Source organism: Glandiceps talaboti, chromosome 11, assembly GCF_964340395.1.
Source record: "Glandiceps talaboti chromosome 11, keGlaTala1.1, whole genome shotgun sequence".
NCBI classification, from domain to species: domain Eukaryota; kingdom Metazoa; phylum Hemichordata; class Enteropneusta; family Spengelidae; genus Glandiceps; species Glandiceps talaboti.
Genome location: NC_135559.1, coordinates 16976459 through 16999729, shown reverse-complemented (window position 1 = coordinate 16999729; position 23271 = coordinate 16976459). Strand labels below are relative to the sequence as shown.

Here is a 23271-nt window from a genome sequence, read left to right as displayed (position 1 = left end):
TACACACACACACACACACACACACACACACACACACATCCACAAACACACACACACACACACACACACACACACACAGACGTCGGGTGATCCCTATAGCACAACTGAACCTCAGTTCAGTTGTGCTAAAAACTAAAAATGACAAATGTTTCTTTCATCACCTTCAATAAACCTGGCTTAAACCTCAGAAAATGTACAATTAGGTTTCAAGGAAACAAACTTTTCCTTCTGAATTGTTACAGCACTCAATCATAATAACTAATAACCATTTGAAGAAATGAGAAACATAAATTACTTAACACATACAGGATAGCATAATTAGAGAAATATCTTCTTTTTTTCAAAGGCACAACAATTACTATGCTGCTCCTACTTATAAACATTTTCCTTCTACAAAATAAGTCCTGATAAAAAACAAAAAAAAATGTTTGAATCTCTCGTAACAGCTGAGAATTCAAAACGAAAACCACTGACAAACCTTCAAGGGCAGAAAGGGAACAATTTTTTTTTCACACAAATATCTCTCCCGATTAAAATGATGTGATTTACCACAAACGTTAGAAGTATGAAATATGTATCTATAGAAATTTTACTTCTAAACCTTTCTGTATTCCAAACTTTGTCGATGTGCAGCATATGAATAAATCAAACCTTGAATTTCCCATCGAAGATCATTCCAGCAGTTCTGTCTTCCCAGAATAGCGGAATTACATTAAAATTACTTTCCCCTTGTGTCATATCATACTACAACTTTCAAATTCCACTCCTGAATGAAGCAAATATTTCACAATCTACACAGCTTGCCCCAAGTAGTGAAATGTCAAAAGTCAAAGTTTAAAGGTCATATTGCACTTCCCTAAACCCATGAGGTCAAATTTTGCACCAATTGATACTATTTTTTTGCAGTGATGTGACAATTTTAGAGAGAAAGAGTGAATCATTTTGAACTTGTGTTTAAAAACGCATAGCCATGAAAAAAAAGTGCCAATGAAACTGAAGTGTCTGACTATTAAACTAAATCTCTAAATGGTGTTTGTAGTGTAAAACATTAACTGTAAACCACCTTTAAAGAGTGTACTTATGTTTTTTCAAATTAATATGACAAAATTCTTTGAACTGAAGAAAATACATTATCGCTATCAGTCACCCAGTGATAACGAGAATACTAGTTCAATATTCTGTAAACAGCGCCCTCTGGTGACAACATATTGCAATAATATATGCGCTAAGTGAGAAATAACTTTCTTTGCAAATATCTTGTTCTAGAAACGTTGAGATGATTAGATGCACGTTAATGAGAATCTTTGAAGTCTTTTCAGTCATAAATTGATAAATCATGAAGAAAGGTTTTTTGTTTTTGTTTTTGCATCTTATCACTAAGACTTCGTGCTGAATGAATGTTTGTTATGGCCTAGAAATCTATACATTGTTTCTTTCAAACTTAAGTTTCTTGCAATAGATTTCTTTAGAAATTTTTGTGAAATCTTTGGTCAGCTAAACATAAATCACGTAAACAGACAAAAACAAAGTACAAATTCACGAACAAATAACAAAATTTATGCACAATATCTCGTGTGACGTTGAAATCAAATCTCTCAATGATGGAATAAATTTTGGACTTTATATTATTACAATGTATCATACTCGACCATACACAATACCAATCCACTAAATTATGATATGATATTGGTAAAAACCTAGCCTGGTGAAGAGTTTTTAAGACAATCTAATTTTACCATCTGCACATCTTTGCAAGTACTTTCCTCTGATGAGAACCAATGCGGATAAAAAGTATATATTGGTGTGTTGTGAGTGTCAAGATAAATTATATTTACTGGTAGTGCCCCTCAAAAACAATGAATACATTTACAGGTAATACATTACAAATCCACTAATTTTATCAAACAACTTCTGCTTTATATTGCTGAGGTTCCTGACCAAGTGTATTTGAGGATAGGAAAATGTTCTCCAAATTTTAAATCAACCTTGCCCACCCCGATCCTACCCACCCCCACTGCCAACCAACCCCATATTGAAATAACTTGACTATTATACATATTGGGGATAAAATCACCCAAAAAGCTACAACTTGTAGTATTACTCATATCTTCAGAATGTTCAAATCTTTCAGTATACCCCTTTATATTTTAAATAAACATATGTACTCACAAATGTCAGTCATATTACCTTCTTTCTCCTGAAAAATTGAGCTCTGTATCTAGAAAATGTCTAAAGTATCAATTGCCAACTGTTTTAACAGATTCCTTGTACAGTTCTAGCAGCAGATAAGGAAGAACGCACCTCTTACAAATTATATATAAAACCAAACTATTTCATATACTTAAGAAACTTCAATATATGAATCTGGTAAGCTATTGTGTGCAACTGACAAAAAATTATAAAATTACCATGTTACAGCCGATTCGACATATTAAAAAATGATAATGTTTACATAGATGTTGATAGATAAGTAGTATTGGTTTCAAAATTAGTCTCCATGTTTACTTTACTTGTGGAAGTGTACAGTAAAGTACTTGAAGATTTTATGATCTTATCACAGTTGGATACTGATAAGCAGTCAATAGGTTTGCCTCAATGAATAGACAACTTTATACGAGGAGTTTTCTGCTTTTTCTTGACTAAGTCTGGCTGTCTTTTCAGATATGCATACTCATCAATTTATGTTTAAATAATGAGTCCATGTAAATACCTGCAAATTATAACGATGAAAAACTGTACATGTTTAAAGTAGAAATACTTACTATTGTACATAGAAGCTATATCATTCAAAAATACATGGGACTAGTATTTCCAGACAAGGCGACAACTTTGTGTGTGCACCCTGGTGTTTACTGATATTATCTTTAAGTTTCGACAATGTCTGTCAATGTTGTAGCAAATGTTGAGACAAAGTTGGAAACGAATACTACTAATCTATCAACACCTATGTAAACATCGTTCTTTAATTTGTTGAATTGGCTGTAACCATTTTCCTTCTCAACTACCTGAAATCACTTTCTATCCAGATAATGTTGGTAGACATATTACGACCATCATAAATAAATGTGACCAACACAGACATCTTTTCTAAATATATGCATGGCTGTCCCTCTAATATTTCTTCACTGATTTCAAAACTGGGTGGGTTTTGCTGAATACAACTTAAAAAGCAAATTTTCACATTATGAGGTGCGTTCAACCTTAGTTCAATAAGAGTTCTGCCTGTACTTAAATGTCCATAACAATATACCCTATTGTTGTTAAAGTTGTTTCGTGAAATGTTTCCCTTAGTCAACTTTCACTACACCGTAAATCTTGATAACAAACCACAAACAGGAGAAGAAACCTATAGAACCTGTAACAGAAAAAATAGAAATTTATTAGAACTTTGTCCTGAACTAGTAGTTTTGCAAATATAGTGGATGTAAGCATTGTTATTTACAAAGTGTTAATAAATGAAATGAAAGATAAAATCAATGTGACTACTTACCACAGAACAAGAAAAACAGTAAGACCATGATACCAGTGTAACCGAAGTATAAGACTGTACTGGCCATGCCCTCAATGGTCAATTTGGATACAAAGTAATGAATGCAGTAAATAAATAGATACACGGCTGTGAAGCCACTAGTCAGGAAGGACCTCCACCACCAGTGATAATCCTGTAAATTAAACAAAATATTTACATAAGTACCATAACCAAACACATGAATTTGTCTACACGTGTGTCCACACCAGCGTGCGAAATTAACGCCGGTCCTTCGGCCCGAGACCAACAGATTTCCGTTCGGACCGACAGTTTTTCAGAATTACAACAACATATCGGTCCTTATGACCAGTTGAAATTTGGAGTAAATAAAAACATTTATTCAAAGATAGATCCAATTTCACCTACATGAATCTGATCTTGTGTTACCTATTTTACTCTCGACATCTCGTTCAAGTCAAGCAACACAGAGCTAGCTTGCTATGTGTTGTTGTCAATGTTGATACATGTTTCATGTCTACATATGACGTAGCATACAGCATTTACTTTATGAAATTATGTTAGCAAACACATGATTGGCTGAATTTCTCGAATTATTTGTGTCTTGACTAATCAGAACGTCTTAGACATTCAGACACATTTTATGCATTCAGCGCATGCGTCTATTTTACATAGTGTATGAAACTTTTAACGTGTTTGAGACAGTTCCACATTGTATTTATAAAGTATGTGGCGATATTTAGAAGGCGACAATGAGCTTCCGAAGAAGAAGACGAAACAGACAATGTTTTTAAAGGCTGGTATTAAAGCTGGTAAATGTTAGCGGGTTTCCCAATCAATTTACCAGAGTTCCCCATGTGTGTGTGGCCATGATCTTAGAAATAATCGTTATCCCCACAACATAGAAAAGTATTTTGACCGTCCCATTCATACATATCAAAACCATTCAGCCTCCAGTGGTAACTTTCGTCCACCATCGATAAAATTGACCATCACCCAACACAATTTCAAATATGCAGCGACAAAGCACTGGAACTCTTTACCAAGTCACCTAAAAATTAACATGTCCAGGCAACAGTTCAAAAATGAACTAAGAAATTATATTTTAAATTCTACACACCAACCTTAATTTATACTCTTTGGCGTTTTTACAACATTTCTGGTTTTTGCTTTATTTCTTCTCGTGTGTGTGTATGCGTATGTATGTATGTGCGTGCGTGCGTGTGTGTGTATGAGTGTGCGTGAATGCGTGCTGTGTTTATTTTTGACTTAATTTTCTTCGTTACGTCCATTTATGAATTTGAATTAATCTAAAATTGAATGTACGGGCCATGGACACGACTAGTTCTGCTGAACTATTTTCATGGTCCCCATTAGATAACACATGTATATTTCCTTTTGTCCAATTTGTTTGAAAGTGTAATGTATTATTTATTTATTGTTTTGTTTTTTGTTGTTATCTGATGAAATAAATTTCAATTCAATTCAATGATAAAAACAAACTGACAGAAAACATATAAACTACTCTGAAAATGGCATTTTAACTAATAAAGAAGGCAGGTACACTTCGTAAGATATCTCCAGTACGATAGGTTTTTTTTTTGTAAAAACAGTAAAAGAAATGCGTAGTCTGATTGCTTTCAATTTGATGCATATGATAATGTATGTCCTGTTATGTTGTAATCAACGTATAAACTTAGAAATGTTGCATTTTTGTTGCCATTGTTGTATCTGGAAAAATACTGCATCATGCCAAACACGGGTACATAGTGGATGACACAGGACAGTACAGTCAACACATCACGCTCCCACGTCAAAAAAACTTGCACTGTAAGACATGATTAGCCCTCTTCATCATGGTCAGATTTCTTACACAAACAGTCAGAGACGATACTCAATACACCACGGTAGGGTATACGGGTAGGGCTTCATGAGGGGGGGCGGGGGGCTTCAGTACATATTTGTAAAGACTGAAGGAAGACGAAACCGCTCCATGTCACTGTGTGGATGGAAAATGAAATAAAGCGAATCCAAAATTTACTGCCAAGTTTACTTCCAAGTTGTATTTTTTGACTCTGTGAGTGGAAATTTTCAATTGTAAGAACAGATTGATGAATAATAGTGGATAGTAAACAATTCGTTGTACTCTCTTTTACTTTAGTATATCTAAAGATATGTTGTATCATATTAAAGTTCAAAATCATTTAATCTGTAATTGGGGGGTGTAGATACAGGTCGTGAATGTGAACTGCATTGAATATGGACCAGCAGTTTTCCTTAAGGACCAGCAGCTTTTGCTACATGTCGGTCCTTATGACCAGTAGTCATTTTCCCTTAAGTTCACACACTGGTCCACACACATGCACACACGCACACATATACATGTACGTGCACACACAGACAGACACGTACAGATGCACACACACACACACACACACACACACACGCACACGCACACACACGCACACAGATGGTTATGTCATCTTTATATCGCTATTGAACATTTATTCAAGTATTAAACAGAGTATATGAATGAGATTGTCTGGTTGATCAGGTTGTACATGTTCTGTTGGGAAATCAATTTTATCATCGAGTGCTAGGCCATGGTGAGTCGGGAACACTTTCACTTGTTTTCCGTTGGGAAATCAATTTTACCATTGAGTGCTATATATGCCATGGTGAGTCAGGAACACTTTCGCCTGTTTTCTAAGGGTTCCAATGGTAGGATTCTTAACACTGGTATCGGTTTTGGAATAGCCATCTTATGTTTGCTCATTATATTAATGAAATACTTGTTTAACTTACCTCAGCACAAAGGTGGAAATAACATAACAAGACTGTAGCCTCTGAACAAGTGATAATCAGAATCACGCAAACTAAGAACAGGAACCCAAACATATAATACATCTGATGAGACCTACACAACGAAAGAGAAACAAGAACATTATTGTCAGAGTAGAAAAGAAATACAACAAGTGGCAATCATGGTTTCGGTTTACTAAGGGACAATCACAAAATCGTACAAATGAACATGGTTTGTTTAGGTCAACACCCCCCCCCCCCCCCCCCCAACGAACACAAGTGCGACATCAAACGTTTCTATATCATGATGTAAAGCATGATGAAAACTGTACGGTCACACCTCTATGATTGATGTAATATAAAAACATAATGGTAAACACATCAAAATACTACCAGAAACCCATCACCATATCTCACATTAGACGTCAATTTTAATCAATTCATTAACATCTCAGTAGTAAATACAAAAACTATTATATTGAAGAAGTTAAAGTTTTCTGTCAAAATTTGGTTAGAAGTGTGAAAAAGATGTTCAGCAATTCCATTGATGACCTACCCCCCCCCCCCCCCCCCACGAATGATGTTCGCATATTGAACTCGTGTGACATTATGCAAGCATCCTAAGATAGACACATACTAAAACTGCTGCTGAGACATGCAGACATAAGCTATCAAATGAATGTTGGTTTAATTATGCGCACAGTAGGGTAGCCTTTCCGATGACTTCCATGATCTTGCTGTGAACATTTTGGGGTCCATTATAGTGGTAAGGTAAGTACTAGGTAATAACTTCACAGAATTCCCCAAGTATTTCAAGAGGGTTCACTTTTGAGAAGTAAATCATTATCTTTACTGGTTCATAAAATGAATCGTTGTTCTTGTCATTCGACACTTTTGAGGAACACATTATTCTTAAACCACTGGTTTTGTAATAAACTTTGCAGTTTTAATTGAAACCACAGTACAAATCTTACAGATTCATACTCCAGAGATTCATCATATCTAGAGTTTCACATTATTTTAAAATCATTCATTTATGGTGGTTATTACTACAACCTTTTCTCAATCCTCAGCAAGTCAAAAGTTATCCACCATTATTTTGGCAAAAAAGAAAACAAACTTCTGAGATTAATAACTTACCAGATACTGTTTAGAATGAAAAACAATTGGATAAAGATACATCCAAACGGTAAAACACCACCCATCACTATTCCTGGCAAAGTTCTGGTGTAGAAAGACTGTTCTGGGATCTGTCGGGGAATCCGATTGGTCCTAACTGGGAATTCAATAGGCTGTGGACAAATCAAACAGGTCATTACAGGTCAACTATGGCACATTCCTTTAGCTGGATATTCAACACACTGAACAGAGTCTTAGATTGTCTACACCAAGCTTTGTAATTTAATATATACTGCAAACTAGATATTTTCACCACGGATATTTTGTGATTTTACAGTATTCAATGAGTGCTCATAGACTAATTTTTACTAATTACCAGACTGGTATATTGTGTGTATGTAAAAGAAAGCACACTGGTCACTACTTATTTTAGCGTTTTTGTTTTCCTTCAATGTAAGTGTAAATAAGCCTTTAGCAAAACTTTCCAGGTCCATAGTAATATAGACATACACAACACTATTTGCCTTGACATGAAATCTTCATGGTCTGATCTCACTACTGGAGTGTCAAATATGTTGAAATTCTCACCACAGTAACTGCCTCATTTTGAAAGTGATGACATTACACTCTAAAGCAAGCAGCTAGCGTCAGCTAGACAATGGTTTCTAGTCCACCCATTAGAAATATTTCTTGTGTTTGTAGTTTACATATCGTATGTTGCACTTTCATTTTTGTGTAATATTTACATTTGGCACTTGGCTGTTTACTTATTCAATTTGCTTGTCAAGTATACTTTTCTTATGAGGGAAATAAACTGCAACTCAACCCTGTCTTACTAGATTTCTATATGACTACTTCTTACCGTCTTTTTAAAGCCAAGGTAAACTCCGAGAAAGATGAGTGGGGTTGAGACACCAAACCAGAGTCCAAGTAGAGCCAGTAATGTTGTATATGGAATAGCTGCAGGGCTTCCTTCTCCCCATAGCACCAAGTTGAGAATAAAGAAATCCACAAACACAATGCCAGGGATGAAGAAACAGGTCATCAATACATTGGACTTCCAACGTTCACCACCAAATGCTGCATAATAAGAACAATTCACGAAGTCAATATTCAAAGCATCAATAATTTCTTCTTCTAAATTCATCTTCTGCTTAAATTTGTATGATACTTTAGTGGTAGGCTACAAAGTCCTACATACATATACAGAGTAATGCATATTATACATGTACATACATATTCACATCCATACACATGTATGTACGCATACGACTATACATACACACATACACATGTACATACATACATACATACATACATACATACATACATACACACACACACACACACACACGTACGTAAGTACATTTACATACCATTGTATATAACACATACAATGTACATACACACATACATACACACATACATGTACTTCCACAAGCATGCATGCATGTACGCACGCACACACACGCACGCACACGTGCACACACACACACACACACACATACACACACATACATACATACATACATACATACATACATACACACACAAAATCATTGAGAACTTGAAAACACCTACTTTTACACATTCTTGCAGCAACATATCCAGCTGGGGTTCATAGACACACACTAGTACACAGGTCATCAGTGCACCACGGTTAGCTGGTGACAGGAATCCAAGACAAGCAAACACACTGCAAAACCAAATAACATGCATGTCTGTCAGTTTATTGTACTGGGTGTACTATAAATCACTAACAAGTTATATGCTTGTAATAGTAATACAACAAAATGAATATACAGGAAAATTCAACAATTTAATGCACTTTGTCCAAATACTATATATATACAGTGTATGAACATACCAATCTAGTGATTTGAAATATCTTTTGTAGACTGGCACCAGTCCCTTCAGAGGAATTTTTTGTCTCATCATCTTCAAATGTTTTGAATTTGTTATTCATTTCAAATTTGGTGACAGAAAATGTGGTCAAATTTTCCCCCACGTTACTAGTCTCTCAAGTGGTGTATGGGTTTAGTTTTGTGTTCACCCTGATTGTTCACAATCACTCACTCAGGTCACTATTTCACACAAAACAACACTACTATGTTAAAAATAATTATCAAAAAAACCCACAAAAAACCCACAGAGACTTGAGAAAGTCTGTTTTCACAAATTGTGTTTTTATTGACAAATTCTATAAATTCATCAACAAGGTACACATTATTTGTCAATACAACAATGCATATTTATTATCAAATGATGTTTTTCAGACACATCTGTCGATATTTTTGTCTAATATGTAAAAATGTTCGGTGCTGTCATCATAAATTGTTACATCAGTGACAACCAAACCGAGATCCTAAATATAATTTATGACTGAATAAATATTAATAAGGAGAGAACCATTTGATTTCTTGGGGGGGGGGGGGGGGGTGAGGGGTGATGAGGATTTTTGGGGAAAAAAATGGCTTGAGTAAAAAAATTTTTTCCAACTGACAGAAGTAAAAAAAAAATTTGTTGAGATATGCTACAAAATTTAATAACCAAGTAAAAAGAATTGTATTGTTTCTGCATAAGGAAAAAATAATTTGATGCAGGACTGACAATAGAAGAAAAAAAATTGCTGTCACAGTGTTGGGGAAAAAATTGCTGCCATACCTTTCCAGCTGTCCCCCCCCCCCCCCCCACCAGAAATGTAATAGTTAGCCTCGAAACTTATTAATCAAGTAAACTAATTGTTCACAATGTTAGTCTAATATGTGTGAGGTGAGTAAAACATCTTTTCGAAAAAATGGACTGAAAATAAAGAGACTCACTTTTTTTTTATAAGAAAAGAGTCATATATACCTACAGAACATTAGAATTTATATTGGATATAGATATTTTGATGGATTAGTAAACTTACCAAGGGTGATGAAAACCATGAAGATAATTTGGGAACCAGTACCAAGGAGGACAGACAGCAGCATTCCTCTTCTGGGTGGACGGAATACCATAAACTTCCATCCAAACTTTTCCTGGGCATCTTCCTAGAAAACTTAAGAGGCTTAAAAGTTTCATAGAAAGTGGAATAAAATCTCTTCCTTCAACAACAAGGTCATAAGAAACTTATGAATTGACACAGACACAGCCTTGTAAAGCTGATGCAAATCTTGTATAAATGCCGTCACAAGAGGGCGCTGTTTATAAGCAATGCAGTACAACCTTACAGATACTTTGAACAATTTATATCTATTATTATGGTATGGATTAGTCAGATAACCATTATAACTGATAAAGCTGGGACATTAGAGTTACAAATACATAAAATCAGGGTTAGAATTAGACTCCCTAACATACTAAAATTGTACAGGTGTTTCTATATTTTAATCATATTGAGGGTATGATGATAAATCCTTCTGTGGTTCCATTTCTGCATTGTATTTACTTTGTAAGAAAGCAAACAGTGAACTCAAACTTGATAACATCAGCTAAAAAGAAGTAAAATTACATACTTAAAATACAATCTAACTTTTGTTTGTGTTAAAGTACATTGCAACCCTGAGTTAAGTGTTTGGAACATTGAAAATATCAACTTTGAAAAACTGTATGAGTAAATTTACAATTGTTAGCTTGGGAGATTTTTTTGTATTGTTACATATTAACATATTTTAGCAGTGCTGTATGTGTTAGGAGACCTTACATTACAAGATTGACATGGGATGTAATTACAGCTGAGTCTATTTGGTTGGGAAGGGGGAATGAAATAAGGTGTATTTACAGCTGAGTCTAATTGGAGGTAGGTGGGGGGGGGGGGGGGGCAACGAAATAGGATGTACTTACAGCGGAGTCTTTTTGGTTGGTGGATGGGGGTGGCAATGAAATAGGGTATACTTACAGCTGAGTCTATTTGGAGGTAGGTGGGTGGGGGGTGGCAATGAAATAGGATGTACTTACAGCTAAGTCTATTTGGAGGTAGGTGGGGGGCAATGAAATAGGGTGTACTTACAGCGGAGTCTATTTGGTAGGTGGAGGGGGGCAATGAAATAGGGTGTACTTACAGTGGAGTCAATTTGGAGGTAGGTGGGGAGGGGGTGGCAATGAAATAGGATGTACTTACAGCTGAGTCTATTTGGAGGTAGGTGAAGGGGGCAACGAAATAGGGTGTACTTACAGCTGAGTCAATTTGGAGGTAGGTGGGGGGGGGGCAATGAAATAGGATGTACTTACAGCTGAGTCTATTTGGTTGGTGGAGTGGGGGGGGGGGGCAATGAAATAGGATGTACTTACAGCTGAGTCTATTTGGAGGTAGGTGAGGGGGGCAACGAAATAGGGTGTACTTACAGCTGAGTCTATTTGGAGGTAGGTGGGGGGGGGGGGCAATGAAATAGGATGTACTTACAGCGGAGTCTATTTGGTTGGTGGAGGGGGGGGGCAATGAAATATGATCTACTTACAGCTGAGTCTATTTGGAGGTTGGTGGGTGGGGGATTGCAATGGAATAGCGTGGACTTACAGCTGAGTCTATTTGGAGGAAGGTGGAGGGGGGTGGCAATGAAATAGGATGTACTTACAGCTGAGTCTATTTGGTTGGTGGAGTGGGGGGGGGGATTGCAATGGAATAGCGTGGACTTATAGCTGAGTCTATTTGGAGGTAGATGGGGGTGCAATGAAATAGGGTGTACTTACAGCTGAGTCTATTTGGTAGTGGGCAATATCCTTGTGGAGTGTTCTCAGCATAATCATAGCTACCATACCAGACAAGAATAGTACAATCACCAAGGAGTTCATGATACTGTAAATAATCAACATACATATAGCACATTTAAAATAAGTGAGTTTACAAGTGACCTGATAATTATAGGTGATTGACTGGACAAGGGCCGTCAAGGCTGACATGACAGACAATGGGCCTACTATTTCAATAAACTGGTGTTCTTATATGTCCTTGCTCATTTCTGAACTCATAAATACAGGAGGTCATAACATTAGAGTTACGGCTGTTAGAGGACACAGCCATATTGACAGGATTTATCCCCCCAAAAATGCAAAAATTGTTATCACATCATGGAAGACTGGACAGTGTTTTTAGATCATTATCTGATCAGTATCATTATCTGTTCTTTTTGGTTAGACATTACTTTAATGAGTTTGCATTGTTTTGAAGTAAACAAGCAAGATAATGATACAACTATGGAAAATGTGCTATCGGCAAATCAGATAAACACAAACTAAAACAAGTGTTGATGCATGGTTTAGCGTACATAAGTGAGTGATATCGGTAATGATACCTTAGTTATGGGGATATAATCACCCTATAATCAAGAGCATGTAAACACAAATTTTGCACACACCAAATCCTACTCATTTAGTTCCATAAAGGACGTTGAGTAGGATTATAGGATGAGAACATTGAATGTGGTTGAATGTGTCAGTGCGAAATGAGAAAAATTTGCAATCAGAAATGATGACCTACTGTGGATGTAATTATCACTCTGGTAATTGAGCCTTCGGTTTACTAAGATAGACACACTCTAATACTATTGTAGCAACATGTTGATACAACAGTAATGGAAGCTATTGAATGGATGTTGGTTGAATTATATCCTCAGCAGGGAAGCATCGCAGAGTTTTACTGACAAAGTTCCATGAACTTGCAGTGCTGTTTTAGGACTTCCAATGTTTCCACTATCTTGATCACAGAGTGATTAGAATTACACAACAGAGGAACCGCTATTACCCACTTGTGTATTCTACCACATAGATTTACCAACAATAGATTTAGTTTACGCCTATCTTAGTAAACCAAGGCTCGATTACCAGAGTCGTATATCAATTTCTGTCAGTATTATTACTTATACCAATATGTCAAATTAACAATTTTAGTTTGTGTCTATGTATTGTTAGTTTCCTGATAGTTGTTGTACAATTGTTGTCATCTACTCACCTGAACCACTGAATATCTGTATGTGGCATGGAGTCCAGAATGTAATCCCATCGAGATGCCCACTTCACTCCAGGGTTAGACTGCAAATGAAAGTAGGTAAAAATCAGTCTGACCAGCTGGATGGCAATATGAAGAGATGTGATCTTTTTGGTTGTTGAACATTATCTCAGTGTCTTCACTTACGTCTACAAACTTTAAATTAAAGAGCATATTAAATTATAAATTCATTCATTGTATCATCTTACCTCAAATGAGACTGAGTAGGTGTAGTTAATTGTGACATCCTTAAATTCAGCAGGGATGGCCATTGGTTTCAGGTTATCATCACAATCACCTGATTTCTCATGTTTCAAACTGAAAAGTAACATAACACAAAATTAATATTTCAAATCCAATAATAATAATGCAGTGAAAGGGAAGAACATCACTTAGAACAATCTTGAATCTATAAATTATGACCATTTCATCTCACTCCCTGACAATATTTTGTCCAACCTTAAATTAATTAGTCTAGAATTCTAAACTGGTACCATATTACATTTTAAAAACTTCATACTACTACACACTCTAGTCATGACAGTTGTTCGAACACAGAAATCTGTGCTACCCCCAACCGTGTTCATATAAACAGGGTTGACATTGTCACATCCCCACATGATTTTATTTTAAACAGACTGGAAGTGGAATCCTGGATGGACATTTGCATATCAGTGCCAACATGCTAAATTCCTGTAACAGTCAACACAGCTGTATCAAATGAATATTAATGAGCGATGACTCCAGCCTGTCAGTTTGTGATGGATTAAATGGACATGTGCCTTTGTTCACTACAGGAGGACACACAATTTAACACCTTTTGTAACCATCATGACTAGGCTGTGTAGTAGTATGAAGTTTTTAAAACGTAATACAGTACCAGTTTAGAATTCTAGACTATAAAGCAATCAATCAATCAACCAATCAATCAATCAATCTTTATAGAGTGCCTGTATCAGTACAGTTATTAAATAAGGTACATAAATGATGAAAGTTTTATGACTAGACTGTGTAGTAGTATGAAGTTTTTAAAACATAATACAGTACCAGTTTAGAATTCTAGACTATAAAGCAATCAATCAATCAATCAATCAATCAATCAATCAATCAATCAATCAATCAACCAAACTTTATAGAGTGCCTGTATCAGTTCAGTTATTAAATAAGGTACATATATAAAATGATGAAAGTTTTATTAAATATTTTCATGGTGTTCATTTACGTTGATAACCTTATGTGGTGACAAGTATATGTATCTAGATATACTTCACTACATAGCAGACATTCTTACTGGTGACCCTGCTTGACCCCCAATATCTATTAAATTGGCTATTATGAACTTGATGACTTTCTCTATACTCACCATGTACATGAGAATATCTCTAATCATTACCATGGAGGTTTGGTGGTCATTCCATGCACTATTTAGTGTCTGCAGGAAATTGTTGTTCAGTGATTCTAAGACGTCTACACGGATCTGTTGAAAATTAGAAAATAGTACAGCTATAAAACTGAAATACCAATCAATCAATCAATCAATCAAACAAACAATCAATCAATCAATCAATCAACCAACCAATCAGTCAGTCAAAACTGTTTATAAAGCACCTGAATTCAGTACACAATACTGTGCAAAGGAGTTCAACAAGTAACTGAGTCTAAAACATGTAAAATGCCCTTTCAAAACGATGTATTAATTTTTGTTCAATATTCAAATCATACAAATTTAATTTTGTAAACATTTAAATGAATTTCTTATTCATGTAGTTCAATTCTTTTATTTTGAAGAAATAATCATTGCTAATTGGCAACATAGATTGTTTAAAAAAAGAGAGTGATGAAATTATGCAAATTTCCCTTTCTACTTTTTGTCTGATGACTAGACATACATGTATACACACACATAGTTATCCTGTGACTATAGACATACTCTTCAATACATTTTGACTTTTATAGACAGCCAGTATGGCATACATATATACATGTACAATGTACCTTCTGGTTGCACAGCACAGCACAGCACAACACAACACAACACAACACAACACAACACAGCACAACACACCACACCACACCACACCAAACCACACCAAACCACACAGCACAGCACAGCACAACACAGCACAGCACAACACAACACAACACAGCACAACACAATACAACACAGCACAGCACAGCACCACACCACACCACACCACACAACACAACAAAAAACAAACACAGCAAAACAACGCATCTGACCTACATCTGTGTATACACTTATAATCACACTATCAATAATTAATACAGCTAAACAGCTCTAGAAAAGTCAATGGATAGTCGATCACACATTCATTTTACCTTGTCAACTAAATGCTCTGTAACCACCTCTCTCAACCAAGTGTATAGACGTTCACCATGTTTATGTAACACCATGGTATATGCATTACGGTATAATTCTTCAAAGCTCAGACCACTGTTATTCTTTTTCTGGATTTCTTGGATGCCATGCATTTTCATACTTCTCAATTCAGTATGCCCTCTAAGCCAATTTGACGTGCCAGTGACGAGCACAATTTCTAGTGACCCACCAAAACTTGGTGTTCCCCTATCTCTTACTATGTGGTGATACTCACAAGAAATCCCAGTTTTTCTTACTTTGACTCACAAAAACAGAATTTGACTATCATTAGAGGGCACACAAGTTCTCATCCATAGTCATCTATTGAAGAAAAAGAACAGTAATTACCCCTGCTATCAACACTGCACATATCAAATATTTTGTCGATCTTCAGTATAGCAATGTTGTGAACCAAAGATGACTGCACTATAAAAGGGCAAAGGTTACCTATTTTAAACTCTGGATGATCAAAGTATTTGTTTATGATAGTTTGGAATTCATGAAAGAATTGTGGTGGTTACAGGTAATATCAAAATTACAATTATAAGACCCCCTCCCCATGTGTGGCCTGTAACCAAGTCATATAACCTGCCAAAATATCAATGGTATTACTAAATCATCATGACTTCCCCATCCCATCCCAAGTCAAACAGTGTGTATTTTCAAAGCTCAAATTTAACTCCTACAGGAATTGTTTTAGCTACAGTTTTTTATTAATTTCCATTCATTGGTGTAACACACTACTACCTTATAAATTTAGTAGTCCAGATACAATGTTTATTAGTTTATGTGTCCTGGACTATTGCTAATTTGGTAGTCTAGATACAATGTTTATTAGTTTATGTGTCCTGGACTACTGCTAATATGGTAGTCTAGATACAATGTTTATTAGTTTATGTGTCCTGGACTACTGCTAATTTGGTAGTCTAGATACAATGTTTATTAGTTTATGTGTCCTGGACTATTGCTAATTTGGTAGTCTAGATACAATGTTTAGTAGTCTATGTGTCCTGGACTACTGCTAATATGGTAGTCTAGATACAATGTTTAGTAGTCTATGTGTCCTGGACTACTGCTAATTTGGTAGCGGTCTTGATACAATGTTTAGTTGTCTATGTGCCCTGGACTACTGCTAATATGGTAGTCTAGATACAATGTTTAGTAGTCTATGTGTCCTGGACTACTGCTAATTTGGTAGTCTAGATACAATGTTTAGTAGTCTATGTGCCCTGGACTACTGCTAATTTGGTAGTCTAGATACAATGTTTAGTAGTCTATGTGCCCTGGACTACTGCTAATTGGGTAGTCTAGATACAATGTATAGTAGTAGTCTATGTGCCCTGGACTACTGCTAATTGGGTAGTCTAGATACAATGTTTAGTAGTCTATGTGTCCTGGACTACTTCTAAGTTGGTAGTCTAGATACAATGTTTAGTAGTCTATGTGTCCTGGACTACTGCTAATTTGGTAGTCTAGATACAATGTTTAGTAGTCTATGTGCCCTGGACTACTGCTAATTTGGTAGTCTAGATACAATGTTTAGTAGTCTATGTGGCCTGGACTACTGCTAATTTGGTAGTCTAGATACAATGTATAGTAGTCTATGTGCCCTGGACTACTGCTAATTTGGTAGTCTAGATACAATGTTTAGTAGCCTACGTGTCCTGGACTACTGCTAATTCGGTTGTCTAGACAATGTTTAGTAGTAGTCTATGTGCCCTGAACTACTGCTTCTTTGGTAGTCTATAGATACAATGTTTAGTAGTCTATGTGTCCTGGACTACTGCTAATTTGGTAGTCTAGATATAATGTTTAGTAGTCTATGTGTTCTGGACTACTGCTAATTTGGTAGTCTAGTTACAATGTTTAGTAGTCTAATGTACCCTGGACTACTGCTAATTTGGTAGTCTAGATACAATGTTTAGTAGACTGTGTCCTGGACTACTGCCAATTTGGTAGTCTAGATACAATGTTTAGTAGTCTATGTGTTCTGGACTACTGCTAATTTGGTAGTCTAGTTACAATGTTTAGTAGTCGAATGTACCCTGGACAACTGCTAATTTGGTAGTCTAGATACAATGTTTAGTAGTCTATGTGTCCTTGACTACTGCTAATTTGGTAGTCTAGATACAATGTTTAGTAGTCTATGTGTCCTTGACTACTGCTAATTTGGTAGTCTAGATACAATGTTTAGTAGTCTATGTGCCCTCAGTGGACTACTGCTAATTTGGTAGTCTAGATATAATGTTTAGTAGTCTATGTGTTCTGGACTACTGCTAATTTGGTAGTCTAGATACAATGTTTAGTAGTCTATGTGCCCTGGACTACTGCTAATTTGGTAGTCTAGATACAATGTTTAGTAGTCTATGTGCCCTTGACTACTGCTAATTTGGTAGTCTAGATACAATGTTTAGTAGTCTATGTGCCCTGGACTACTGCTAATTTGGTAGTCTAGATACAATGTTTAGTAGTCTATGTGTCCTGGACTACTGCCAATTTGGTAGTCTAGATACAATGTTTAGTAGTCTATGTGTCCTGGACTACTGCCAATTTGGTACAAAATGTAGTCTAGATACAATGTTTGGTAGTCTATGTGTCCTTGACTACTGCTAATTTGGTAGTCTAGATACAATGTTTAGTAGTCTATGTGCCCTCAGTGGACTACTGCTAATTTGGTAGTCTAGATATAATGTTTAGTAGTCTATGTGTTCTGGACTACTGCTAATTTGGTAGTCTAGATACAATGTTTAGTAGTCTATGTGTCCTGGACTACTGCTAATTTGGTAGTCTAGATATAATGTTTAGTAGTCTGTGTTCTGGACTACTGCTAATTTGGTAGCCTAGATACAATGTTTAGTAGTCTATGTGCCCTGGACTACTGCTAATTTGGTAGTCTAGATACAATGTTTAGTAGTCTATGTGCCCTGGACTACTGCTAATTTGGTAGTCTAGATATAATGTTTAGTAGTCTATGTGTTCTGGACTACTGCTAATTTGGTAGTCTAGATACAATGTTCAGTAGTCTATGTGCCATGGACTTCTGCTAATTTGGTAGTCTAGATACAATGTTTAGTAGTCTATGTGCCCTGGACTACTGCTAATTTGGTAGTCTAGATACAATGTTTAGTAGTCTGTGTTCTGGACTACTGCTAATTTGGTAGTCTAGTTACAATGTTTAGTAGTCTATGTACCCTGGACTACTGCTAATTTGGTAGTCTAGATACAATGTTTAGTAGTCTATGTGCCCTTGACTACTGCTAATTTGGTAGTCTAGATACAATGTTTAGTAGTCTATGTGCCCTCAGTGGACTACTGCTAATTTGGTAGTCTAGATATAATGTTTAGTAGTCTATGTGTTCTGGACTACTGCTAATTTGGTAGTCTAGATACAATGTTTAGTAGTCTATGTGCCCTGGACTACTGCTAATTTGGTAGTCTAGATACAATGTTTAGTAGTCTGTGTTCTGGACTACTGCTAATTTGGTAGTCTAGTTACAATGTTTAGTAGTCTATGTACCCTGGACTACTGCTAATTTGGTAGTCTAGATACAATGTTTAGTAGTCTATGTGCCCTTGACTACTGCTAATTTGGTAGTCTAGATACAATGTTTAGTAGTCTATGTGCCCTCAGTGGACTACTGCTAATTTGGTAGTCTAGATATAATGTTTAGTAGTCTATGTGTTCTGGACTACTGCTAATTTGGTAGTCTAGATACAATGTTTAGTAGTCTATGTGTCCTGGACTACTGCTAATTTGGTAGTCTAGATATAATGTTTAGTAGTCTGTGTTCTGGACTACTGCTAATTTGGTAGCCTAGATACAATGTTTAGTAGTCTATGTGCCCTGGACTACTGCTAATTTGGTAGTCTAGATACAATGTTTAGTAGTCTATGTGCCCTGGACTACTGCTAATTTGGTAGTCTAGATATAATGTTTAGTAGTCTATGTGTTCTGGACTACTGCTAATTTGGTAGTCTAGATACAATGTTCAGTAGTCTATGTGCCATGGACTTCTGCTAATTTGGTAGTCTAGATACAATGTTTAGTAGTCTATGTGCCCTGGACTACTGCTAATTTGGTAGTCTAGATACAATGTTTAGTAGTCTGTGTTCTGGACTACTGCTAATTTGGTAGTCTAGTTACAATGTTTAGTAGTCTATGTACCCTGGACTACTGCTAATTTGGTAGTCTAGATACAATGTTTAGTAGTCTATGTGCCCTTGACTACTGCTAATTTGGTAGTCTAGATACAATGTTTAGTAGTCTATATGCCCTCAGTGGACTACTGCTAATTTGGTAGTCTAGATATAATGTTTAGTAGTCTATGTGTTCTGGACTACTGCTTATTTGGTAGTCTAGATACAATGTTTAGTAGTCTACTAGTATGTGCCCTGGACTACTGCTAATTTGGTAGTCTAGATACAATGTTTAGTAGTCTACATGTATGTGCCCTCAGTGGACTACTGCTAATTGGACAATCTAAGACCACTAGGTCTGAGATACAATGTATAGTAGTTTGTGTGTCCTGGATTACTGCTAAACGGTTTGATTCGGGTTAAACATCGGAACGTAAAACGGCAAAACAACAGACGAAAAAGCCCTCAAAATCACATCAAACGCTACAATTATTGCCCGGGTCTATGGCGAGATCATCTGTTGAGTGATGTATCTTGTATTCATTAAACTCACATAATGTAGGGCACATTGCTGATTTCGTTGCCAGTGCATGCCACATAACATTAATATTTTACAAAACGTTAATTGTCTTACCGAGATACATGTTTCTAAGCATATAGCGCTCCCACAGGCATTTGTTTCCCGGGTTATGGCTCAGAATATTTCTATCAGAATACAATAAAATGATGATAATATCGTTAATAGTGACGTATTAAACCAACACTATATGAAAGGGGTAAAATTACACATGTTTCTGTGATCGCGCAGTTTCACTAAATGCGAAGGAAGACAGTCTTCCTTCGCATTTAGTGAAACTGCGCGATCACAGAAACATGTGTAATTTTACCCCTTTCATATAGTGTTGGTTTAATACGTCACTATTAACGATATTATCATCATTTTATTGTATTCTGATAGAAATATTCTGAGCCATAACCCGGGAAACAAATGCCTGTGAGCGCTCCAAAGACAAGCAGACCGCACTCTCAGTCTCATGGACACGCATATCACATGTCATAGCACTTCCGGGTTGTCTGCGAACGCATAGACTCCGCCCAGATTATGACGTCATCCAACAAAAGCGGTAATCCCCCCCCCCCCCCCCCCCCCGGCGACCTGGTGCAGGACATGTGAGCCAGTCCCTTCCTGGCCATGATGTATGGAGCTGGATACAAGGGATTTCAAAAACGCACCGCCCGGGACGCACCGACAGCGTGACTGACGACAAAATATGATCATCGAGAAACATGGAAAGACGATACATGAAAATAAATCTCCTTGTTGACGGACATCTGAAACGGGTAAGCTATTGAAATGGGAAAATGCATGGTAAAATACAGGCTGTGATCGACGTGAACGAATGCAACATCCATAGTCACGATCAAAATTCGTCGATATACAATGGCTATGACCCGGTTACATGTTCTGTAAGAAAATTCAACGATTTGTATCATTTAGTATCGGATTTACAGCACAGTGTTGTAAAGTTTGTGTCAGAGAGGGCGCTATAATCTATTGAGAATTGGCAGATTTGAAAGTAGATCGATTTTGAATCATCAGTAAGAAAAAGAAGACTATCAGCTTTTCTTTATTTAGTCAATTCACAGAGGTAAGTAAGAAAACGACACAGAAATCATAGTTTGCTTTTATTTAATTTTTTTCTTGATTTTCAAAAAGGTGATATTATGTAGAACAGGTCATTACTCAAGAAGTCCTTAGATGCATGAGATGTAATTTAAAATTCATCCACAGCCACCCACATAGTCATTAATATCATGTCTTTTTTAATCAATCACAAATTCTAACCAATAACACAGTCCCTCATAAAAGTTAGTGTTTCTTGGGGCAATTATGTACTGTCCAAATATGGTACATTTGTCAGCTCAGGAGACTGTTTACTTCATAATATAACAATTGGGGTTCACTGATTGGATGAACAACTTTTTGTTCTGATTAATTGATTTTGATCAGACATGGTTTAATTAGAGACCACTTGGAGCATACTGACTATTAGGTATCATTCCCCAATATTTGTCTTCTTTTAACCACTGAGGTATTAAATATGTGAACTAAGAATTTTATCTTTGTCACTCCAAATCAAAAGACAAATATAGTGATGAAATGCTTCAATCACAAGTATTTTCTGGCTGAAATTCAGAATAAAGAAAAGATTTTCAAAATAATATAATAATTTGTATATCAGACTCTGAAGCATAATGTGTTGAATATTTGGAAAAGTGAGGACAATCTTAAATTCTTTTGAATTAAACACTGCAAAACCTTGTTATGTAGACTGATGTTGTGAAACGGTGTAGAACAACCTGGGTATAAATTAGATTGGAACGTGGCCAATCTAGCACTGAATGAAAGATTGATTGACATACAACATTTGCATATTTATTTTCTGTTTGAAAACTTAGTGCAACTTTGCTTTTGCACATTATGACACATCATAGTCAAGACATTAGAAAGATAAAAGATTACATGAGTTTGGCCACTGGGGGCGCTGTTTAAAAAATCATATTCATTGTAACACCCCACCATCACCACCACCATATCAGTATTTTACAGAATTGAAACTCTGATTGCAATTAATGTGTGAACTTTAGTTTATTTAGATTTGATATATACTCAACTATATTTACTTGATATGAAACTTAGAACTCTCTACTTGTTATTCACCCCTCGTCTTACTACAATGATCATATATAGTCCCAACATCAAAACGTCAAAACTAAAAGATGCATTAACAAAACATTGGGAAATGCTACAAAATAATGTAACCTTGAACAAACTCTACCTGACCCTGCCAATCATAGCACAGAAAATGAACAAAAATCTTAAAACCATACTTTTCACAACTAAACTGAAGTCCTCTGCCTCTAAAAGCCAGGCTGAAAAAAGCCAGGCTGATCGTAATTTACTCAAAATACTCGCATCTCGGCTTGATGAACAAAATTAAATTTTAAGCCAAACAAAAGCGGGAACACTGTCTCGTTAGACAGAACTCTGACTATTGAAGGACCCCAACAGCAGGTCTGAAATGTCTTAAAAGAAGGGTCAACTAGGTATCGGTCTGGGGACGTATCGCCAAAGTCTTCCCTGCTAATTCACCCCTAATACTAGGGTCAATAACCTTGACAAACCGGTCACATGACTAACTGACCTTCAAACCAATTTATTAATACCGAAAAAATTATCAAGTCAGGATCAGCTTGGAAAAAAATATTTCCACTTACTAACAAACTTGATCTAACTACCCATAGTTGGTTACATGATAAACGCAATGTCATACACATATTTAATATTGATGGTGTTCGGAGTCCCCTTCCCCCTTT

At 36.1% G+C, this 23271-nt stretch overlaps 1 protein-coding gene across 1 annotated transcript; it reads right to left on the bottom strand.

The window, feature by feature from the left end:
* Positions 1–60: 60 nt before the first annotated feature.
* Positions 61–20593, bottom strand: LOC144442859 (transmembrane 9 superfamily member 2-like). The gene is given in 14 exon segments (XM_078132255.1): positions 61–3355; positions 3491–3662; positions 6293–6404; positions 7430–7581; positions 8271–8488; positions 8990–9028; positions 9031–9104; positions 10316–10443; positions 12083–12188; positions 13341–13420; positions 13586–13694; positions 14740–14853; positions 15717–16077; positions 20528–20593. Coding segments are annotated over 11 exon segments (1212 nt in total). The 5' UTR covers positions 13649–13694; positions 14740–14853; positions 15717–16077; positions 20528–20593; the 3' UTR covers positions 61–3287.
* Positions 20594–23271: the final 2678 nt, after the last annotated feature.